Here is a 21,544-nt window from a genome sequence, read left to right on the forward strand (position 1 = left end):
TGAGATTTCTCTTTGTCCTTCCTCTTTATTGTCATTAATATCCACGGACCCAGCTGTTTCCTTTCTCCAGCTAATCCTAAATCAATGCTATGATACTGACCCTTTTTTACTGAGTCCCCTGGGCCTATGACACATCTCCTTATATTCGCTCTGAGCCCCAGAAATTTCAAATGTCTTTTTAATTGAGCAGCAAAAAAGAAAGCCTGATTATCTGACTTAGTTTGGTACTGATCTTAAAAATAATTTTTAAATTTTAAAAGGCTTGAAACTTGGATTTAGTGAATCTACTTGGACATTTAAATACCTTTTAATTTGAAGTCATAAGCTAAGATACAAAAGATAATCAAAATCAAATGTTTAAGTAACAGAATATGTAATATTTCTTTATATATAAATTACCACAAACCCTCTTTCCATAATGCCACACGGTTTTGTAAAAAGGGAGATGCAGGCTGTCTAATTTTTCTTTATGTAACTATACAGTTACACACCAAGCTCATGAAATCAATTACTTTGGTGCCTACACTTTCAGGATAAAATGTATTATTTATGACTGAATTTGGGTTTTTCAAGCATTAAGATACACTACAAAATGCAAATTGCAGTGGTATTTTCAGGAGGAATCTGGTACCACATTGACTCCTGCTGGATTCTACTGAAAGTTCTGTTAGTCTAGGCAGCAAAATGACGCCACTCAGAGGAAACCAATCAAGGCCATAGCAATATGCAGAGCTATTTATAACCCATTTTTTTTTTTACTGATAAGTGAAAAAAAATGCATCTTTAATGAAAACCTGTACAAGAAAAAATGCATAAATTAATGCAGATCTAAAGCAGTTTCTCCTGTGTGGCCATTCTTTGCCAATTTAGGGGGTCACCTCATAATTTAAAACATGTTAACTGTCTCCACACTCATGAGAGACATACAATGCCCTCTTCCTGACTGACACTTGACTGACGCTGTATGGAGAGGTATTGTTAGACATTATGTTTGTTTTAAAATCACTTTTCTTCATTTCCTTCTTATAATTCTCCATTACAAAACCTGACATACCTAAAAGCTAAAATCTATCTGGAACACTGAACTGGGCTGAAGGGGAGTTATCATCAGCAGAAGCTCACACCTGTCACCAACAATAACCAATGCCCATGTGTTCAGTGAGCCTTCAGGGACACACTTCTGTATGTGCCACACTATTGTGTAACTATTCTGATTCGTCTGTTTTCTTGTAAATGTAGAATACCCTCCCACACTGAACTGACATTGGTCTCTTCTCTGCTGAGGAAATTCTCAGACATTTAATGGCCCTTTCTCACATTTTATCCCCTTATCTCAGAACAGGTACAATGGCCTCAGCCTATGAAATGTCAAGTCCCCACTGTGACCATGTGCTTGCTGGGTTAGCAGAGAAACACTGTTATCCAAGGCTCAGGGACAAAGGCTCTTTTAACTGTTTAAGTACACATTCTCCAAAGGATGCTTGGCTTACTTAATGGTAATATTTGGTATTATGTGATTTTGGAAATTGATTTTTAGAGCCCTAGACAGAAACCAAAGCTTTTCTTTTTTCTATTAGAAGTCTCTATTCTTGACTTTGCTCCATTTCACTGAGAGTGTGATTTAGTTCCAATATTCTTCAGGTTAGAATTACATTGTAGGGGGACTTCTGCAGTAAGCTTGGACATTTAATCCCAGAGTGTTAGGCAGTATGGAAACACTCACTAGTTCAATATATTGCATGTTTCCTTCCAAGAAATTACAAATCTCATTGTGTGGTCTGGAAATGTAATTGCCAAAATTGAATAGAAGAAAAAATGCCAGGAAACAGCAATCCGGGAAGGTATTCACCGAGGTGTCTGTCTTCTGCAGCTACTTCAATAGCCCCATGCACACCTGATTTTCAACCCTGAAAACAGTTAAATACATAGACTAGTGAACTGCAGTCCCAACAAAGAAAGAACTGAAGTTTTCACCCTTTACAGAGGCGGCAACACTTGAGTTCTCCGTTGGTGGAGCGCAAACACTCAGCTTGCTTTGACAGCACTCAGCCCTGGCTTCGAAAAGTACCACCATTCCTGCTCCTGTATTTTGTCAGCCAAGTGACCAAGAGTAAGATGGCAGGCGCATTTTCTACCTCGACTTGTTAAAGTTACAACTGCAAGGTTTCAATTTACTCCCAATTCTTTAAAATAATCTGAAAAATAACAGCACACAAAATCTGTCGGCAGATACACTAGGAGAAAAGGCCGTGAGAGTACCCCATCCACTCAAGTCTTGAGAGACATACATACCAAGGCCTTCAGATTCGAAAAGGCATGTTTCGTCCACCCCCAAGTCCCGGCACCAGGATAAGAAATTGGCTGTGTTGTCTCGGGCAAAGAAGGAGCCCGAGGGTGCACTGGCTTTGCAGGGAATCTTCTTCAGTGGCAGAGTCTGGAAAAGAAAGAAACCTCAGTCTGGTGGGATGTTGGGCAAAGTCATCACAGACACATTAAAAATGCACTTACACTTTCAACAAAATGCGTTGGAATTTAACTCACGCTGATAAACATGTTCGTGAAAAACAAAGAAAAAAGGTAATATTATGAAAACTCAGGAGACAGGAAGGCTATGCAGCTCCCACACACCCTCATCTCAGGAACACTCACTGTAAATGCACAGGAGGCCTTTCCCTAATGCAGACTGATTTTTCTTTTTCTTCTGAGATTAATTTTGGGTTTTGTTTCAACTAAATAATCTATCAGTTTTCTTCACAAAGTGTGTAAAATGTATACTAAAATGCAATGAATGTATCCTATGATGCATGCAGATACAGCATCAAGTTCATAAAACACAGAAAGTGTGCATGAGCTGAAACCAACAGGCAGCAGAAGAGATCTCTACCTCACATCTCTCCATGCTGGTATCAAGAAGATATATTTAAAGTCTTTAATGATAACATGATAACGATCTGTAGAAATCCTTCCAGGCTCCTTACTTTTAGACAAATAATGTAGCATGACCATATAGAAATAATTCATATCTGAACTCCCATTTTTTACCTTCAAAGGTACTATTTACATTTTATGTCACATCACTTTTGACTTAAAAGGAAATGCTTAGGATATGAATGTCTGTGAAGCAAAGAGACAATCCTGCTAACATTTTCCCCAGAAATCATAGCTGAGAACCGCTGCTTGGCACTTCAGCAAGTGCTACAGGCTTTTTCTCTTACAGAGCAGAACTAGTTTGCAAACACTACGCAAAGCCAAGGAAGTCATGTGATGTTAGAACCCAAGTCACACATTTGGTAGATGTGTCACTTGGGACCTTGCTGAAAGAGCACAAAGATCCAGGGAGAACACTTTGTCATTTAGACTTGGAGACAGGCATGTCCTCTAGTCACAGAATAAGCAATGTGCAGTGGGTTGCTTAGTGCATTTACAGGGCAGTATAGCAACATGAAACAGTGGCCTGATCGAGTTGGTGAAGTTCACACAGTTCTTCATACCAAGAGGTTCTATGGCTATGTAATAAAAAATGTCTGTTGCTGTAGCCTGGAAGGGCCTGCTATCTGAGAGGCACATCTTTCCACTGAAGATTAAAGTTGACGCAGTATACACACCACTGACATTTTTACATGAATAAACAAGTATGCATATTTTAGGCACTGGTGTTATGTTAAATTATATATGCATATATTAATAGATGTTATCCATGGGGCTGCCTATGTGGTAATCACTCTTTTTGCTTTTCATTGGTGTATGTTGATTGTATAAGATGTCAAGTTACACTGTGACGTCTTCATGCACGCATACAACGTATTTGACCATATTCACATTGGGCATCACCCTGTTCCCCCTTCTGCTGTGGGATGGTCTGTATGTCAAATCTGCTGCTCTGATTGGTCAATAAATAAAACACTGATTGGCCAGTGGCTAGGCAGGAAGTATAGGCGGGACTAACAGAGAGGAGAAAAGAAAGAACAGGAAGGCGAAAGGGAGTCACTGCCAGCCACTGCCATGACAAACAGCATGTGAAGATGCCGGTAAGCCACGAGCCATGTGGCAAGGTACAGAGTTATAGAAATGGATTAATATAAGATATAAGAACAGTTAGCAAGAAGCCTGCCACGGCCATACAGTTTGTAAGCAATATAAGTCTCTGTGTTTACTTGGATGGGTCTGAGCAGCTGTGGGATTGGCGGGTAACAAAGATTTGTCCTGACTGTGGGCCAAGCAGGAAAACTCCAGCGACACCCTTCCCCGAGTTTGCTCTCTCATCCCTAACGCCTCTTCCACTCTCACACGTTCTTTAAAATCTGGACACTACACATGCAATATGTGTCCTTCTGAATCTGGCTTCTTTTGCTGAATATGCTGATCTCCAACTCACCCACTTCCCTGCCAATGACATAATCCATTCTTCTCTATGTCTAATTCTCCAGTGTGTAGCATATATCACATTTTCTCTAATCACTCCTTCATGCCCTCGGTGGACACCTAAGCTGAATCCCTAGCTTGGCTACTACGAATGATAATATGATAAGCAAGGGCGTATGGCCATCTGCGTGCTATGCTGACTGACTCCTTCCAGCACATGCCCAGGACTGTTTCAGCTGGGTCATGTTCAATTTTTGTTTTGTGAGGAATTTCCTTACTGATTTCCATAGCAATTGGACTGATGTACATTTAGCACTGACACGGTATGCTGGTTCTTCTCCCCCACTCCCTCTTGCCCCACCCCAGCCCTCCACCACACCCTACCCCCACCCTGCCACCTTCCCAGCATTTGTTGCTTTTCTGCCACATAGCAACATCTTGTTAACTGATCTAGTTCAGGTATCAGCAATGGTTTTCAAAGAAATGCCTCCACATAGGAGTCTCAAAAACAATCATGCCTCTCACAGTATAATGTTTCCTTTATAAACTATTTATGAACATCAATTAGTATTTAAGTATAAAATCAAAATATGCGTCTTTAAATCCAGCAGTTTAGTTCTAAGAATATACACTATTCAACATTGATTAAGTAGGAAAAATAGAAAAAAGAATATGTCAAGGGAGAGCTGGTGGAGTAACAGAGTATATAAATACAATGGATTTCATATGATCATGTAAAAAGAATAAAACATACATGTACAGAGGCATAAATGTGATCAGAACATACTCTTAGGTATGTTCTATGTATTTACATGTATGTACTATGACTTCATTCTATGATGTATATAGGTATGCACAGATGACCTAGAAATAATGTTAAATTTCATATAAAAACATTACAACTTGTATATTTATAAAATAAAAAATACAAATATGTCAAGAAGAATATGCATCAAATTGAATAGTAATTACCTTTGAAGAAGGGACTTGATGATTAAGTAGGATTTTGAGTGTGGTGAGCATGGCTAGGGAACCAATTCCTTTCTACATTTTGATTAACAGATTCTAATAGGCACATGTGGATAATGGTCATCATATTGAATAGCAGATCAGGTGAGAAAGCAAAGCTTTTAGCTGATGTTTCATAAAATGTATTTGACTACTTGTCTACTTTCCCTCAAAAGAGAAATAATATCTCCATGCCTCCTAACCCTTTTCAAACAGGGTATTTCCCATGTATAATAAAGATACTCAATGGTACATGTTAAATATTTTACTTGAGGGATGAACACTCAGCACAAAAATGGAGTTGTTATAGCGTCAGGGTGCTTAAGCTTCAAAGGGGCAGCAGTGACCACTCTGTGACACTGAGTGTCTCTGATGCCCACAGTGGTCACGCACAGGAGATACTGGCTCCACCCCTGACACATGATGGCATTAAGAAGGGTAACCTGGAATCTACAGTGTCTATCATAGGGGAGGCACATGATACATGTTTACATATGGATCTCTCTACTAAAATGTTAAACACCTTGAGTTAAGTAATTAACAGTATGGCATCTCCATCTTCCGGATGAAAAAGTTGAGCTTGTACACAGTTCAAACTAAATCACCCAGTTTCACATCCCCAAGCTTCAACTATTCCATGATAGCTCAAATTTGCTTTAAATTCAGGGTATTTCAGCATGTGGTATTTCCCAAATTTGAGCCAAGTAAGGTTGAAGAAGAATTAGGTATTATCCATCACCCATTCCACTTACTAAGTAAAGTAAATCAAAGGAACTAGGTAAATTAAAAGAACTATGCTATCTTTAATTTCCTTTACATTGTTAGCTGAAATTTTAGTTCTGGCAGTTCAAACAAGATTTTTTTATTCACAAAAGCTCAAGGCAGACTCCTATTTTTAATTACATCAAGTAGACATTTCAGATATAAAGCAGAAGATGATGTGGTACTGGCCAAGAAGTAATATTGTTTCTTTTCCAAAAGGTATGTGGAGTGTGCTGTTGAAATATATGGGCAATGAAGTCACTTTTTCCACAGTGGAAGTAACGTTTCCATTGGCACCCTGTTGCTCTCTGATTCCCTGCATACTTGATTGAAAAGTAATCTCTCCCAGTAAAATGTTTTTGCTGACGTTTAGAGTATCAAGGTGTGTAAACTCAAAACCACACCACTGTAGAGAGGATGAAAGTGAGAGCTGGGAAGATGGTTCAGGTGGGAAGGACACTGGCCTCCAGTTGTTATGATCCCCAAGTCCCACATGATGGATGAAAAAAACAAACACCTTCACACATGTGCAGTGATACATGCACACCCACACTTATATACATACAATAAAGAAATAAATGCAAGAGATTGAAGAGATACTCAGAGATAAAGAGCACTTATTGCTCTTGCAGAGGACCCAGGTTTGGTTCCTAGCACCCACATCAGACAGCTCATAGACACCTGTAACTCCAGTTCCAGGGACTCCAATGCCTTCTCTGGCCTTCATGATGAGCACTGCATACATTTGGTGCACATAAACTCACACAGGCACACATACATACATAAAAACCCACCATTTTAAAAGGATGAAATATGCTCTTTAAGATAAAAATTATATTCAATTTTAAACAGAAAAATTAATCATTTTTGTCATTACATTCTTCTTAAAACTAGGTAATAGCACCTTGTACTTCAACATTAACTGAATACAGAAGAAACTGAAAGCATCATGCTGGATTTCTAAATGACCCTCTACTTCCTCTCTAAGACAAATTGCACATGATTGAATTCTGGCTTTTGATGTAAATTCTGTTGTGGCCATCATGCTGTGATATCACAAAAACACTCAATGAGAAAAAAATGCAGAGGTTTCTGACAGTATAGTCTTGCCATGGCTTTCATCCTTTGAAATCGTGAGGATAATTGCTTAAAAAGTCCGCCACACTCCAGGGTAAGGTCCCACAGCCAGAAGGAGTATATGGACAACACAAATGCGAATCCAAGAGTTATGCATTTAAGAAATAAAAGTCACAAAGTTGGAGGGTAGGCAAGAGGTGGTGTATCTGTGAGGAGCAAAATGGGAGGGGCTGGGGTGAATATGATCAAAACACATTGTGAGAAAATTGCTAAAGAATAAAATATTAAAAATTAGAATTAAATATACACATAGACTTTTTTTTTTTTTTGAGACAGGGTTTCTCTGTGTAGCTTTGGAGTCTTTCATGGAACTCATTCGGTAGCCCAGGCTGGCCTCGAACTCACAGAGATCCACCTGCTTCTGCCTCCCGAGTGCTGGGATTAAAGGTGTGCACCACCACTGCCCGGCTACACATAGACCTTTACAGTTACTTGGAACAAATCTCTGTTATTACATAAAGTAATAGACAATGAAGATCAAATCTAGAGAGCCAAGCTCCAGGCTTAAAAGAGACCTGAGCAAGCCGGGCGGTGGTGGCGCACGCCTTTAATCCCAGCACTCGGGAGGCAGAGCCAGGCGGATCTCTATGAGTTCAAGGCCAGCCTGGGTTACCAAGTGAGTTCCAGGAGAGGTGCAAAGCTACACAGAGAAACCCTGTCTCGAAAAACCAAAAAAAAAAAAAAAAAAAAAAAAAAGAGAGAGACCTGAGCAATAAAAGAGTATTGGTAAGTTAGCAACCTCTGTCTGCTGGAACCCTGCCCAGGAGTTACAGACGCTCATTCATAATTACTAACAAGGAAGCAACCAAGATGGCTTCAGGAGTTGAGGTAGGAAAGGCTAGACAACAAAGTATTAATCAGTAATTAATTAGCAGAAATAAGCCATGGAGAAGCATAGAGAGACATTTAAAGTCTATTCATAAGTAAGAGATGCCAATCAGAAGTGCTGAAAAGACACGTGCCAATCGACTCAGCTACATAACAGTCTGTAACAGGCAAGGTCAGAAAGACAGCGAAAAGATTTGGGAGGCTGGAGAGACGGCTCTCTGGTTAACACTTGCTGATGAATCATGAAGACACCAGGCAGCTCCCAACTGTCTCTAACTCTAGCTCCAGGTGATCTGATGACCTCTTCTGCCCTCGAGTACCCAAACGTACATATGTGCACACATTCATACAGACACATGTGTATATACACTTACATAACACTTACATAGACACATGCATGTACACCATAAAATGTATTTTTTAAAAATCTGGGACAGTGGGCATGGGGAGAATCTTAGGATTCTAAGGTCAGTGAGACTATTCTGTATGGTGCCATGTTGAGTAGAATGTGCTACCAGATGAGTGGACTCTAGTGATCTTGTGTGCTGGTGAAAATGTGTTAATGAAGAATCATAGGTGGTAACAGATATACCAGCCTGGTGAGCTTACCCCAGAATTTTAATTTAACCCCAAAACATCTCTAACATTTGGAATCTGTAACAGCCAAACTCTTCAAGCAGAAAGTAGAAAACTGGGCCCTGGTGGCTTCAGGGGAAGTGAGAATGGGAGACATGGCTTAATGAAGACTAAGTACAAGAGACAGTTGATAAACCAAGATGCTCAGAAACAGGCTACGCATTTGAAAACCCCTGAGAGAGGATCTGCCATGTTCTCGTACAGAAAGTAATGTGATGCTCATGTTAACTACTTTGATTTTAAAATTCAGTGTGTACACACATCTGTGCTGTATATTGAAAGTCACAAATATGTACAATTTTTGCCAATGACACCTCAGTAAAGCTGAAAAAATGACTTCTATAACATGTTTATGTTATTCAGTCACTTAAGAAGCAACAGATACTTTTCAAAGGAGAAAAACACAGTTGCTTTTTGTTTTCTTTTGTTTGAATGCAGTAGGAGAAAATAGATAAAGATATGTAGATATAGATATATAGATCTGATAATAATAATAAAAGAAAAACAATTTTATATACTTTGGCAATGAATACATTGTTTCAATTTCTGTTCATTTGATTTTTTTGAAAGAGGGTCTCTCTACTCTGTAGTCTTGGCTGTTCTGGAATGTACTATGTAGACCAAGCTAGCCTCAAACTCACAGAGATCTGCCTGGCTCTGTCTCGCAGGTGTTGGAACTAAAGGCGTGCACCACCACACCATGCTCTCTCAATGTTTATTCATCATGCACTCACATGGGACTCCTTACACAAGAGCTATCTGTGAAAACCTTCTGTTCTCTCTTCCCACTGCTTATGTAGTGATCAAGAGATCAGCTTCTTAAAAGCTCTGGAAGTCTACCTCTGAACTTTAAAACTCAGTAGACAGTTAATCTAATTCAGCTCACCCTGTCCTTAGCAAACCACAGCTCAGGGGTAGCTGTAACTCTCCCTGGTGAGGAGTGAAAGAAGAAGAGACGTGACCAAGGTTCTTTCTACTCTCCACTCTAGCTGAGGAGTCAAGACTCAGATCACACAGGAAGAATTATAGCCGAAGCACAAGCCGTGGTCTAAATTCAGCTCTCGGGGTCTGTAACGTACTAGACCTAACTCTGGGGAAAGGCTGATGGCATATTGGTGGTGGAACATCTTACTGATGATCAGCCACTTATAGAGCTGAACAAGAGGCCAGTGCATTCCAGAAAGTGAGTCACAAGACAAACTTGAGCAAGCTGGGCATCGGGAAATGAGGACAAGACATGAAGCAACTGGAAATGCTGACCAGGAAGAAAACAAAAGGTCTTTATGCCCAGAAAGTATTTATAAAACTGTATTCTCAGCCAAGGTCACAAGCTCCTGAAGGCCTTGCAGAGGCCGAGAATACATAAAGATGGGAGTGGCCGGCTCCGAGGTGCTATGAGGATGACGACCCTGGAAAGGGGGGGCTCACCCAGTGTCCAGGAGGGTAGACCTTTTCATTCTTGTAACTCCCTGTATCTGTAGAGAACTATGGTCCCAGTAAGGTTCTGTGCTTAGAGGGACATCAGAAAATGCAGACTTTTAAATGTGAAAACCCCTGCTTTTGAACAACTGGATATGTGCGCAGGAACATGAGGTTGCCCGCTGACAATCTCTGTCCATAATGCAGAATAATAAAGGGATTATGACTTTAAACCCAGAGGCATCCCGAATGTAAGTGAGTTCTGGAAGATACCATTTTTCTCAAGGGCAGATTGGAGAATAAAAGTAGCATTTTAAAGATAACTTATAAAGTATAACAGCCATTTCTTTCTCTCCCTCTACCTTTGGGAAACTTGTATGTCATGGGTAGATCATCAAGACTGCACGTGTGAGTTGCTCAGAGAAGTGGACATTTTGGATACCAGAGTGACAGCTCCCCAAGTTCTCAACAGAACAAGTAATCATTAATTATGATGGACAAAACAAATGGTCAGCAGTTTTTAAGTGTTTTCAAGAATAATATACATCTATTTTCAGTCATTCTTCCAAACAGAGAATTGGGCTACAAAATTCCCTTAAGAATAGATATTAAATTTCTCATTTCCCATAAATACTGTGTATGCTCTAAGAAGTAGTCATTTATAAATATTGGTAAGAAATTTTGAGTTCACAGTGAGTAATCCCACTGCTTTTGTAAAAGTTTCTTCTCAGTACCCATCTCAAATTAGTAAAAGCAGAAGTACATCTTCAGGAGCTCACAGCTCTTCTGTGGCTGTGCTCTGGCAGCCAATACATATTAGTGAGGGAGGTAGAGTCCCAAACACACTGAACAAGGGCTATGTTGTTCCATGTGTGTTCCTTAATTTTTTAATTTCAATGAATTGCAGAATATTTTGGAGGCATACCACCTGTGCCCATCAATCAACTAGATGGGGCCAAGAACAGATATTTAATCTATTTAACCTTTTTTTAAACTAGGGTCCAACATTTGTGTTGAGGATTAAAAGAGATAGCATGAAGAGTACTATTGTAAGTCCCACATTAAAGCTTATTTTCAACAATAATATCCTTTGCAAGTACATGTCTAAACTCCTGGCCATTTACAAAATCCATAATAAGGATTAAATAGTATTGATACTATCATGCCTGTTATCACCATAATAAGCTAACATATACACAGGAAAAATTAAACCTTAATTTATTTAATTTAATTTGTTTAATACAAACAGACATTTTCTGTTTATAGAAATTACAATTTGCTTCTTCCTTCTTCTGATTTTCTCTATTGTGTTGTGTATTAATCTCTTATTTCTATTCTAATCACAGGGAGGTTTTCAAAGGGCAAATCTGGTTGTTTCTCATGCTTAAAATCTTCAGTGACTCCCTAGTGCATATGGTACAAAATTAAACCTTTCCAGAAAAAGGTTTCCACAGCTTGGAAGAGCCTGGCCCCTCCCATTAGTAGAAGATTTTCTCTACCACCCTGCCTCCCATTTCTCTTCTAGTCATGCTGGGTCTGTTTCTACCCCTGCGTTCTCTGCTTGCTGCCCCTCACTGCATGCTGCTCTCCAAAAGTCCTCTCTGCCACCCACACATCTCTTGCTCAGCTAAATGTTTTCCTCAGGTCAAGTGTCAGGCAAAATGTAACCCTTCCTGTTTACTTTCAGTGGAAGAAAAGCCACATTATACCTGCAAGTTTTTTTCAGTCAACTGACTTTCCTTCCAGACTGTAAGTTTTGAGAGGAACAGGATAGATTTAGAATGGTTCTGAACTTTATCCCAGCACCTGATACAAAACCTACCAAACAGAACTCACCAGACACTGACACATAAACAGGATGTGATGTGTCTGCAGCTAAAATGCACACACACACACACACACACACACACACATACACACACACATACACACACACACACACACACACACGAGAGAGAGAGAGAGAGAGAGAGAGAGAGAGAGAGAGAGAGAGACACCACACACACACACACACACACACACACACACACACCACACAAACACACATTGCACACACACAGAGATAAAATCAGTCCTAGCAGTTCTGACTGTCCCTTTGGGCTTTCTATTTGTCACTAATGAGCAGCCACCCCGGCTCACAGTACTGACACTCTTTAATGTCTTAGGCATTAAAAAACCATTAAAATTCCAAAATGTCCCTCCATTTCTGGGTTAGGTGGGTTGGGTCTCTCCACACCGCCATCAGATTGGCCTTCTGAAGTGCAATGCTGCTAGTAATTCACCAGCTACAGACTGCAGTTCAAAGGCTCAAAACCTGCCAGCTTCGCCATGTCATGTGCAAAATAATTTCCCCATACACTCTCCACAGCAACACTAAAATATCAGAAAAAACCTTTACTCATTTGCTTGTACATGTCTTCCATCAGTAAACCAATCTGTGATGTGAGAGGAAGCCACGGGCTATCTGACATGGGCATATCATCTGTGATCGATCCCCAGGCTTCCACTTGCTGGTGGCAAACCAAGATGTCTTTGTAACTGAAAGTTTTCCTGTGTCCACCCGGCTCCCACATCCTCAAGGTCCTGCAGCCGCTCAGACCCAAATGAACTCACAGAGGCTTGAATTAATTATGAACTGTATGGCCTATTGGCTCAGGCTTTTCGCTAGCTAAATCTTACATCTTAAATTAACCCATTTTTATAAATCTATACTTTGCCATTGTCTTTATTCATTTGTTTCCCCATGCCCCAAACACTGGACTAGTCTTTGATTTCCACACTATAATACTCATTTCCAGATTACTGCAAGTCCACCTGGTCTCAGGGTCATGCAGAAGCCACCTACCTTTCAGTTCCTCTGTCAAAACCTTACATAGTGTGGCAGTTATTTCTCACCTGGTCTGGACAATTCCTTCGGGTTCATTCTCCACAGTCAGTGTCATTTATAACAAGATCTTATCACACTTGTGTTTAAAGTGCTTCAACAGCACAAGTCTCAGTTCCTATCTCAATCCACAACTTTTCATGCTCCACTCTCACATGCAGACACATTCTGCTCCCCGTCTTGGCTCCTGACTAAAACACTGTACTCTCTCTGCTTGCTTAATTCCCATTCACACTTCAGAATAATCTAAAAAATCTATTTTCTTCAAGACTATACTAGGTGTTTCTCTTTGTCATTTTCATTTCTCAACAATTTTTATGAATTGAGATCTACTATTTGTTCAATTATTAGCTTACCGTGGTTATCCCTTGCTAGACTACAAAGGCAACACCATGTTGGCAGACCTGCCCTTATCATAAAACATGCAGTACACACATACACTCAATAATTTGCTGAGTATCATAATATACAAATAACCAGCAGCCTGTCTGTCATTATTTTTGTATTGATGAGTACATTTTTATTCACTTAATTAAGCAAGGGGCTCTCTAAAAGGATAGAGTATTGTTTTAATATTTCTACTTATCAATATTTTGTGCATAATTAGCACTTAAATGCTTATCAGCTACAAAGCATCTTTGACCTAATCCAAGGGATAACATCTGGAGAGTGAGGAGGAAGTCTCTTTTACCTTAGGAAGACAGAAGAACCTTTGCAAAAATGTTCTGATGAATTCACCGAAGAAGGCCACCTTGCTGTATATAGCAAGGGGTCATAAGGGGAGGTCATAGGAAGTATGATCAAATGGGCAGCTGGGGATCAGAGCACGAAGGTCTCCAGTGTAAGCAAACATTTTGACTTGTCTCTAAGCAGTGATGGCTCCAGGGAGAATTCTGATCAAAGAAGTGATGTCGGCTGACTTGAGTTTTAAATTACCCAATGGTCAGACCAGCATTCGGTAGAAGAGCCACTCAGAAATGTTTGCTTTATTTTATCAGGGCTCAAGGTACTAAGTGTGAGGAGGGTAGACTTCAACTTCCAGTCAACAGCTTCACATTGGCAACCACGAGAATGTGGAGCCGGGCGGTGGTGGCGCACGCCTTTAATCCCAGCACTCGGGAGGCAGAGCCAGGCGGATCTCTGTGAGTTCAAGGCCAGCCTGGGCTACCAAGTGAGCTCCAGGAAAGGCGCAAAGCTATGCAGAGAAACCCTGTCTCGAAAAACCAAGAAAAAAAAAAAAGAGAATGTGGAACAACATACAACTTATTTCCCATTTGTAATTTACTATTAATAAAGTTACACATACACACATGTACACATACGTGCATACATACACACTTGCATATAATTATACATGAGTGCTCATACATAAGCACACTCATGTTCATGTGTGTACACACCCACAAATGCACATTCTGCCCATATACATATGCATGCATATACACAGGCACACATGTGCTCTCACACACATGCACATACTGCATGCATGCATGTAGATATACTCACACATATGCACACACTGATGCATGCATGCTCACACATGAGTACACACACATATGCATATTTACACACACACACATGCACATACACATATGAAGAATATCCTTGTCCAGAAAGCTTAGGGCTCTTGGGTTTCAGATTTTCTTAGATTTCAGAATATATTCACAGATATGAGAGGTTATTATATACTGAGAAAAACTGAGTATAACAAGATGCTCATCCATGTTTCATACACATCTCATACATACAGTCTTTGTAGCTGTGATTTTACTCTATCTTCAGGGCTCCTGCTTATTGGATATGGCTGGTCACATGAGGTCAGATGTGGGATCTTTTCCCCCTGTGACATCATATCAGTGTGGAATGCTCCAGTTTCATATTGGAGAAGCACAACCTCTTTGTACACACACACACACACACACACACACACACACACACTTATATACACTCATACATATGACACATAAATGTATACTTAGAAGCATACAAAAGTATGCATACATATTCACATATATATGCATAAATACATATATACATACATAATATGCATAAATGTGTACTATATATTTGCATACTCATAATATAGGTAAAATTAAAAAATCTACTTTCCTCCTAAAAATATCCAACTGTTCTCATTTATTCTATAAAAATCTGTGAGGTCTATATTCTTGACAGCTCTCCCCACCAGATAGACTCAGTGCATACTCCTGGTACGCACTGGGAGGACCCTGAATTTGAGATGAGCAAAACTGCCTTTATTTTAGTAAGCTCTAACGCAAGTTCATCATTCCCCTCCCCAGTGTAAAAGAAAAAAAGGTGTCTTCCCATCAAGTGCAGATGGGGGTTCGTTTGTAAAGGCAGCAGACACTTGGAAATGTTACTCCCTGCTCGACCTTAAAACTCTAGTGTTCATTTCAACTAACGTCAGATCACGGCTTTAAAAGGCTTGTTTCTGTTGAGCTTCTGTTTATTTAAAATATTGTGAAGACAGTTTCCACTCCTAGGATCTAGTCAATAAGGTTGCTTTGGCTTGTGTTGTTTGTGGAATTATGTCTTACTTCATGAATTTAAAAGGCGCGTCTCAAGAGAATCTGGGCTGTCCACCCACGGTCAGAAGCGTGACACAAGAAGCCCTAAGGACTTGTGGTCTGGAAGGAGGACTTGAGCATCCCTCAGGAGATGGGCACAGAGCACACACTGCCCACGGTCATCCCAGTGCAAAGTTCTCCTCTTCCTCCACACCTGGGGATTTCATTCTTCATCAGCCGTCATGACTGGGCCAGTTTTCTTGACCTCCCCCCAACTTGGCTTCAATGTATCACTCTATTATTTCGTTTTAATGTGGGGCAATGATTGCAATCCATCCAGTAGACAGGCAGGCTGTGCTGGTGTGAAATTAGACATGACCATGGAAATAATACCAGCACAAAACGCATCCCAGACAGCTTCATGCATGGTATAGAATGCATATCCAAACTGCTGACCGAAACAAAGGAAGCATTCACACAACAGCCCCGGAGGACTCAGGAAAGTGCTGGAAGCTCTGCACTGTAAATGACCTCATCTGAAAACACCGTGCCGGCTCTGTGATGGAACAGAGTACTTTCCCTGGGCCACACACACAGAAATAGCATGAGCACTCACATTTTAAATTACCCAGAAATCCTCAGACACTTGTAAATGAAGAAATACCTCTTTTCCTTAATTTTCAGCTCCTTATAAAAAAGGCTGTCAATTTAAAAAACCTGAGTGTTCCTCTTTTTACAAAATAGCTTGCAAAGTCACTATTGATTTGTTCAAATGCCTTGAGTTTCTCCAAAGCATTTAGAAACAGCTCATTTTCAAACAATTAATTTCTCATTTTCCATATGGGGAGAGTTATTTTTCTTGACACCGTATTCTACATTCTCCTGCCTTGAAAGCAATGACTAAAATTAGGGCTATCAGATATCATGGAAATACCGGAGTCTCTTGCCAATGGGCCTGAATGTGGTTAAGGCAGGAAGTGGGCCTGAAGGTGAAGAGATGATGTCATTGTGGAAAAATTCAGTAGATTTATTTCCTGCTAAGGAGCAAACTCTGCTAATGCTGGGAAGTCACACAGATGAAGTATGTGCATGTGTGTGCTCATGGGTCTGCATGTGTGTTTGTGCCTGTGCCTGTGTGTCTGTCTATGAGTCTCTGTGGGGGGGAGGGCAGTATATGTGCTAGTATTGGTCTGTGTGTCTGTCTGCATGCACTTGTGTATATGTGCATGAGCATGCTTGTGTGTTTGTCTATGCACATGAATTTGTGAGCTACTATGTGTTTCACTTTTTTCCAACTTGGAATGTATTTGAATTTTTAAGTTTTCTGAAGTGTTAATTTGTTTCTTTTTCTGTTCCACATGTCTTTAATGGAAGCTATCTACACTACCAAACAACAGTTTGTCGTAAGACTGGCAGCATCTCCTGAGAGGTGGCCCTTTCCCAGTAGATTCACATGAACCTGAATCCACTGGAATCTAGGCAGGTTTCTGGGGCGGATGTTGCAGTCGCCAACCCCCAACTGTCCTTTTCTCCCCTTTCTCTGGGAGGGGGGCTCTCAGTGAGCATAAGATAGAGCTGGGAACTCTCTCTTGACATTGCCTGGCTCAGAGACCTCATCAGAAGCACGCTCACAATAAACAGGACCTGGGAAAAGGGACGTAAGGCCTCTTTCTTATTTAGCAAGGCTGTTCTTATGGGCAGGCTGCCATCTAACTATGCAACCAACAAGAAGGAAGATGAAGTGCGCATGGTAGGTGAGATCTACTCAAAGGGAAATAATACCCAACGGACACTACTCTGCTTTAACACCCCCGTGAGTTCAGTCACAACATCAATGTCCCCTCTCTCATAGTTCTAGCTCTTCGTGCATTGGACTAACTTTTCTATAGGCTTGTGAGCGTTGACTCAGGAACACTGCGTTCTCTCAGTGCATAGTGAGTATCCTGAGAGTTGGCTGTGCCTGTTTTCACAGCACCTGTATTTCTAATCACCAGTCACAAGCACAGAAATCTCCTCACCAGAGATGTAGCCCTTGTTTCTAACATGCACCCATCAACCAACCTTCCATCACATTTTAAATCGCAGCTATTGGATATTTACAGCTGATAACATTCTGATGCTAAAGGTTGATAAAATGAGGACCTGGGTAGGCTACATTTTTATCCCCTTGCCAGCTACCCTTAGCTAATAAAATCACACATTCTCAGAGAGTTGACAGAAGTTGTCGCATGCAGACCTGAGCATGGGAACGCTCAGGCTCTCTTCTACACTTTCACACCAACTGCTCTTACCTTGGTTGTCAAATGGTGCTTGGGTGGATGGCTAATTAGGGACCCTAAAAAGAAACAACCTCATATTCCTGTCACACTCACTATTTTATAAGGCAATCAGGATCAATTATGGAAAAGGTATATGAAAAACAACATTATCTCATCTCTATGGTTCCTTCAACAACTGAATGGAAAGATCCTTAATTACTGTAATGAATGATGCCTCACTTCAGGTCAAAAGTGTCTCCTGAGGACCTATCGGACAAGGCTCTGGCAGTCATTCTCCCTGTAATTCTCAGAGCCGAGTGGCTGTACTCAGCACTGGCTGCCCTCCCTCACCTGCTCATCACGGCATGGAGCTGTGAAACAGAGCAGTAACAGACCTTAAATCCTCCAAATGAATGGGCCGTGTCAATCCTACTATGTTCACTTCTATCTCCGTTTTCACCTTTGGGCAAACTGTGAGCCCTTCAGCTGTGCTTGGCCAGCCAGATTCACACAGTACAGATCAGACCCTTGTCATCATCCTGAAAGCATCCAGTCTTCAGTCATCTCCTAGACTTAAAATGTTCGGGCCTGAGATATGGCTCATAGAGTAAAGGAGCTTGCTGCCACCTGACAACCTGAGTTCAATCCCCAGCACCCACCTGGTAGATGGAAAGAACTGACTTTCACAAGGTGACCTCCACCCTTTACATACATATGTGGTGTGCATATATGTGTGTGTTTGTGTACACACACATACACACAAACAAACAATCTTTTTTTTTAAGCAGGGAAAAGTTATGCTGAAGGTGTAGCTCAGTGGCAGATCACACTCCTGGTGAGGGAGTGGTCTGAGATACAATCCCAGGTACCCAAAAAAGGTAAACTAATTCATAAAATAAAATACGGTAGATACTAGAATCATCACAAGGCACACAAAAGCCACATAACCTTCCTGTTAATGGTGCCATCGAATACTATTTTTCCTTGTGGATTTTGGACTTATATTTCTTAATGCTGCTTCAAAAACAAAATTTGGAAATTTTCACGTAGTCGGAATAGAAACACAGTGGGGTAATTTCTCTAACATGGTCAATCAAAACAAAAAATCTAATATGTTAGAAAAATCTTTCAGTTTTATAACTCATTATAGGCAAATGTAAATTTTGAAATTTACAAAAATTCTGTTGTCAATTTTGCAGAAATCAGTCTAGTTCCCATTCCCAGATGAACTGTCAGATGTGGACACATTTTCCACAGAATAGGCGTGCTCTAGAACATGTGGTTCCACAGAATAGGTGTGCTCTAGAACACATGGTTCCACAGAATAGCTGCTCTCTAGAACACATGGTTCCAGTACACATGTTCCACACAATAGCTGCGCTCTAGAACACGTGGTCCCACACAATAGCTGTGCTCTAGAACACGTGGTTCCACAGAATAGCTGTGCTCTAGAACACGTGGTTCCACAGAATAGGTGTGCTCTAGAACACATGGTTCCACAGAGTAGCTGTGCTCTAGGATGCACTTTCCACAGAATAGCTGTGCTCTAAGAGAGGAGTTCAGTAATGTGACTCAGTTTGGATGCTGTCTCCTGGCCTTTGTTCAAAGGCATGCACAAGCTTTAGACACCGCAACAGGACATCACCACCCACAAAGTTAAAAACGGATGCATGAATGAAACTCATATTTAAATAAGAAAATTTATGATTCTGTGTTAGTTCATATTCACAGCCACCCTGCGGTACAAGTAACCCACAGGCTGCAGGTTGAACATGCCAGACCCCTGGACTAGGTCTTATCCTAACCTGTCTATTTTGGAGCAGGACACAGACTGGAAGATGTGGAACTCAGTCTCCAGGAGCAGGAAGGTGCTAGGAGGCATGCTGGTGCTGCCACTCCTGACACGGATAAGAAGCGGGCATCCATGATGCTGGGCTTCCCTGGGACTGTGGCTCAGGACTTAAACCTCTGGACTAGCCACAGATCTAAGAACCTACATTTCAGGCCAGAGCTGACAAGCTCACAGGTGTCAAAACACTGCAGCTGAGCTAGGAACGGATTATGTTTCATCTCACAGCAAGACTCAGAAATTCCTGGCAAGCTGGTAACACACCCTCAATATACATTTCAAATCTTGAGCACCACAGACTGTCTTTCCATACCTATGAGTGAGATCCAGGACTGAGAGTCTGAAAGAGATAAGCAATGGTTGTAAGATCGGTGCAGCAGTGGACTATGACTGAGCAGCGAGCTGCCCTGAGTGCACTGCCCTTCCTAGAGGAGCCGGGGATGGCCCTGCAAGCACTCCCTACACTAGCTAACGCCCGTGCAGAACTGAGGCTGGCACCCTCAGTGACATTAGCTGATGTTATAGTGGGGGAAGAATGTCAAAACCCCGAAAACATAATGTGACAGTCACGGTACAATGCACGTCTCACCTGGGCGTGGGTGAGGTCACTCGGTGGGATTCAGCAAGATTGGCTTTACAGGAAAATTTCGCATTAGTTGCTTTTCTTGTGCTGTGAGCAGATGACTGACAAGGGGCACTCAGGGGAAGGGCTAGTTCTGGCTCATGGCTTATGCAGAGATACAGTCCATCATGGTTGGGAAGGCATGGCTGCCTGTGCTGTGTGTGAGCGAGACAACTGATGTGGAGAAAGAGAGGAAACAGGAAGTGAGTCCAGGCTATGAACATCAAGGCCTGCTCCCAGTGACCCACTTTGTCCAGTGAAGCTCCACATCCTAGAAAAAGTGCCACCTGCTGAGGATCAGAGCTCAAAAACGTGATCCTGTAGGGCACTCCACATGAGACCGCTGTAGAAGAACAGGACTGTATGGAGGGGACAGATCTCTGACTGAGGTAAGTTCCTTAAATTTGAATACAATTGGAGAGTCTCCGAGTGGAAAAATGCATGGATGTGTGTAACTCTCAGAACAGAATTAGGCCAATCAGCTCTGTTAAAATGTCTGGACCACAGGAAACCTAAATGTGCTTTAGAAACAATGGCTTTTAGGTGTAAATTAAAGGCCAGTGCCCTAAGTTGCTCCATACCACCACCACCACAAACGGAAGATCTGATCTCCGAGCCCATCTGTGGAGCCTGAGTCCAGCAGTGAACAGGTGACATCATCACTTCCGGTCTCTGTTCCAAAGCTTCAGTTGTGAGCCACCATGTGGGTGCTGGGAACTGAACTTAGGTCCCCCGGAAGCGCAGCCAGTGCTCTTAACCACTGAGCCATCTCTCCAGGCCCTGTCATCATGGTATTTCATATGTGTCCTTATTCTCTGTTTAACCTGCCCTTATCCCCCTGGTAAGGGGACTTAATTATACATAAACACAACATAAGTAGTAAATACACAATAAATATGAAATGTGAACATTAAGGGCATATATACTGAAATATTCATATAATTATTTCACAACTCCATATGTAAGCAGGAACATTTATGCTGGTACCCCTCCCCCATAGCTGGTTCCTCTCCTCTCCCCAGATAGCTCCATCTTCTGCCTTCATGTCACATGTTCCATTTTCCTCTCTTCTTCTCCCTCCATTACAATTTCTTCCTTCTCTCTTCTGACCCCTTTTATAGCTTCATGACCTGTAAATACCACACACACACACACACATACGTGTAAACACACATACACAAACACATACACACACATACATATATACACACACCACACATACACATATACATACACACACACGTGTAAACA

At 41.3% G+C, this 21,544-nt stretch overlaps 1 protein-coding gene across 10 annotated transcripts in view; it reads right to left on the minus strand.

Moving 5' to 3' along the window:
- Gas2 (growth arrest specific 2) overlaps positions 1-21,544 on the minus strand; it is a 143,207-nt gene that overhangs the window by 69,559 nt on the left and 52,104 nt on the right. For all 10 annotated transcript variants that reach the window (XM_076543205.1, XM_042276857.2, XM_076543212.1 and 7 more), the window contains one exon: positions 2,293-2,434. In XM_076543205.1, the coding sequence (XP_076399320.1) occupies positions 2,293-2,434 (142 nt within the window). The remainder of the gene's footprint in view (positions 1-2,292; positions 2,435-21,544) is intronic.

Source organism: Peromyscus maniculatus, chromosome 1, assembly GCF_049852395.1.
Source record: "Peromyscus maniculatus bairdii isolate BWxNUB_F1_BW_parent chromosome 1, HU_Pman_BW_mat_3.1, whole genome shotgun sequence".
In the NCBI taxonomy this organism is placed as follows: Eukaryota; Metazoa; Chordata; class Mammalia; order Rodentia; family Cricetidae; genus Peromyscus; species Peromyscus maniculatus.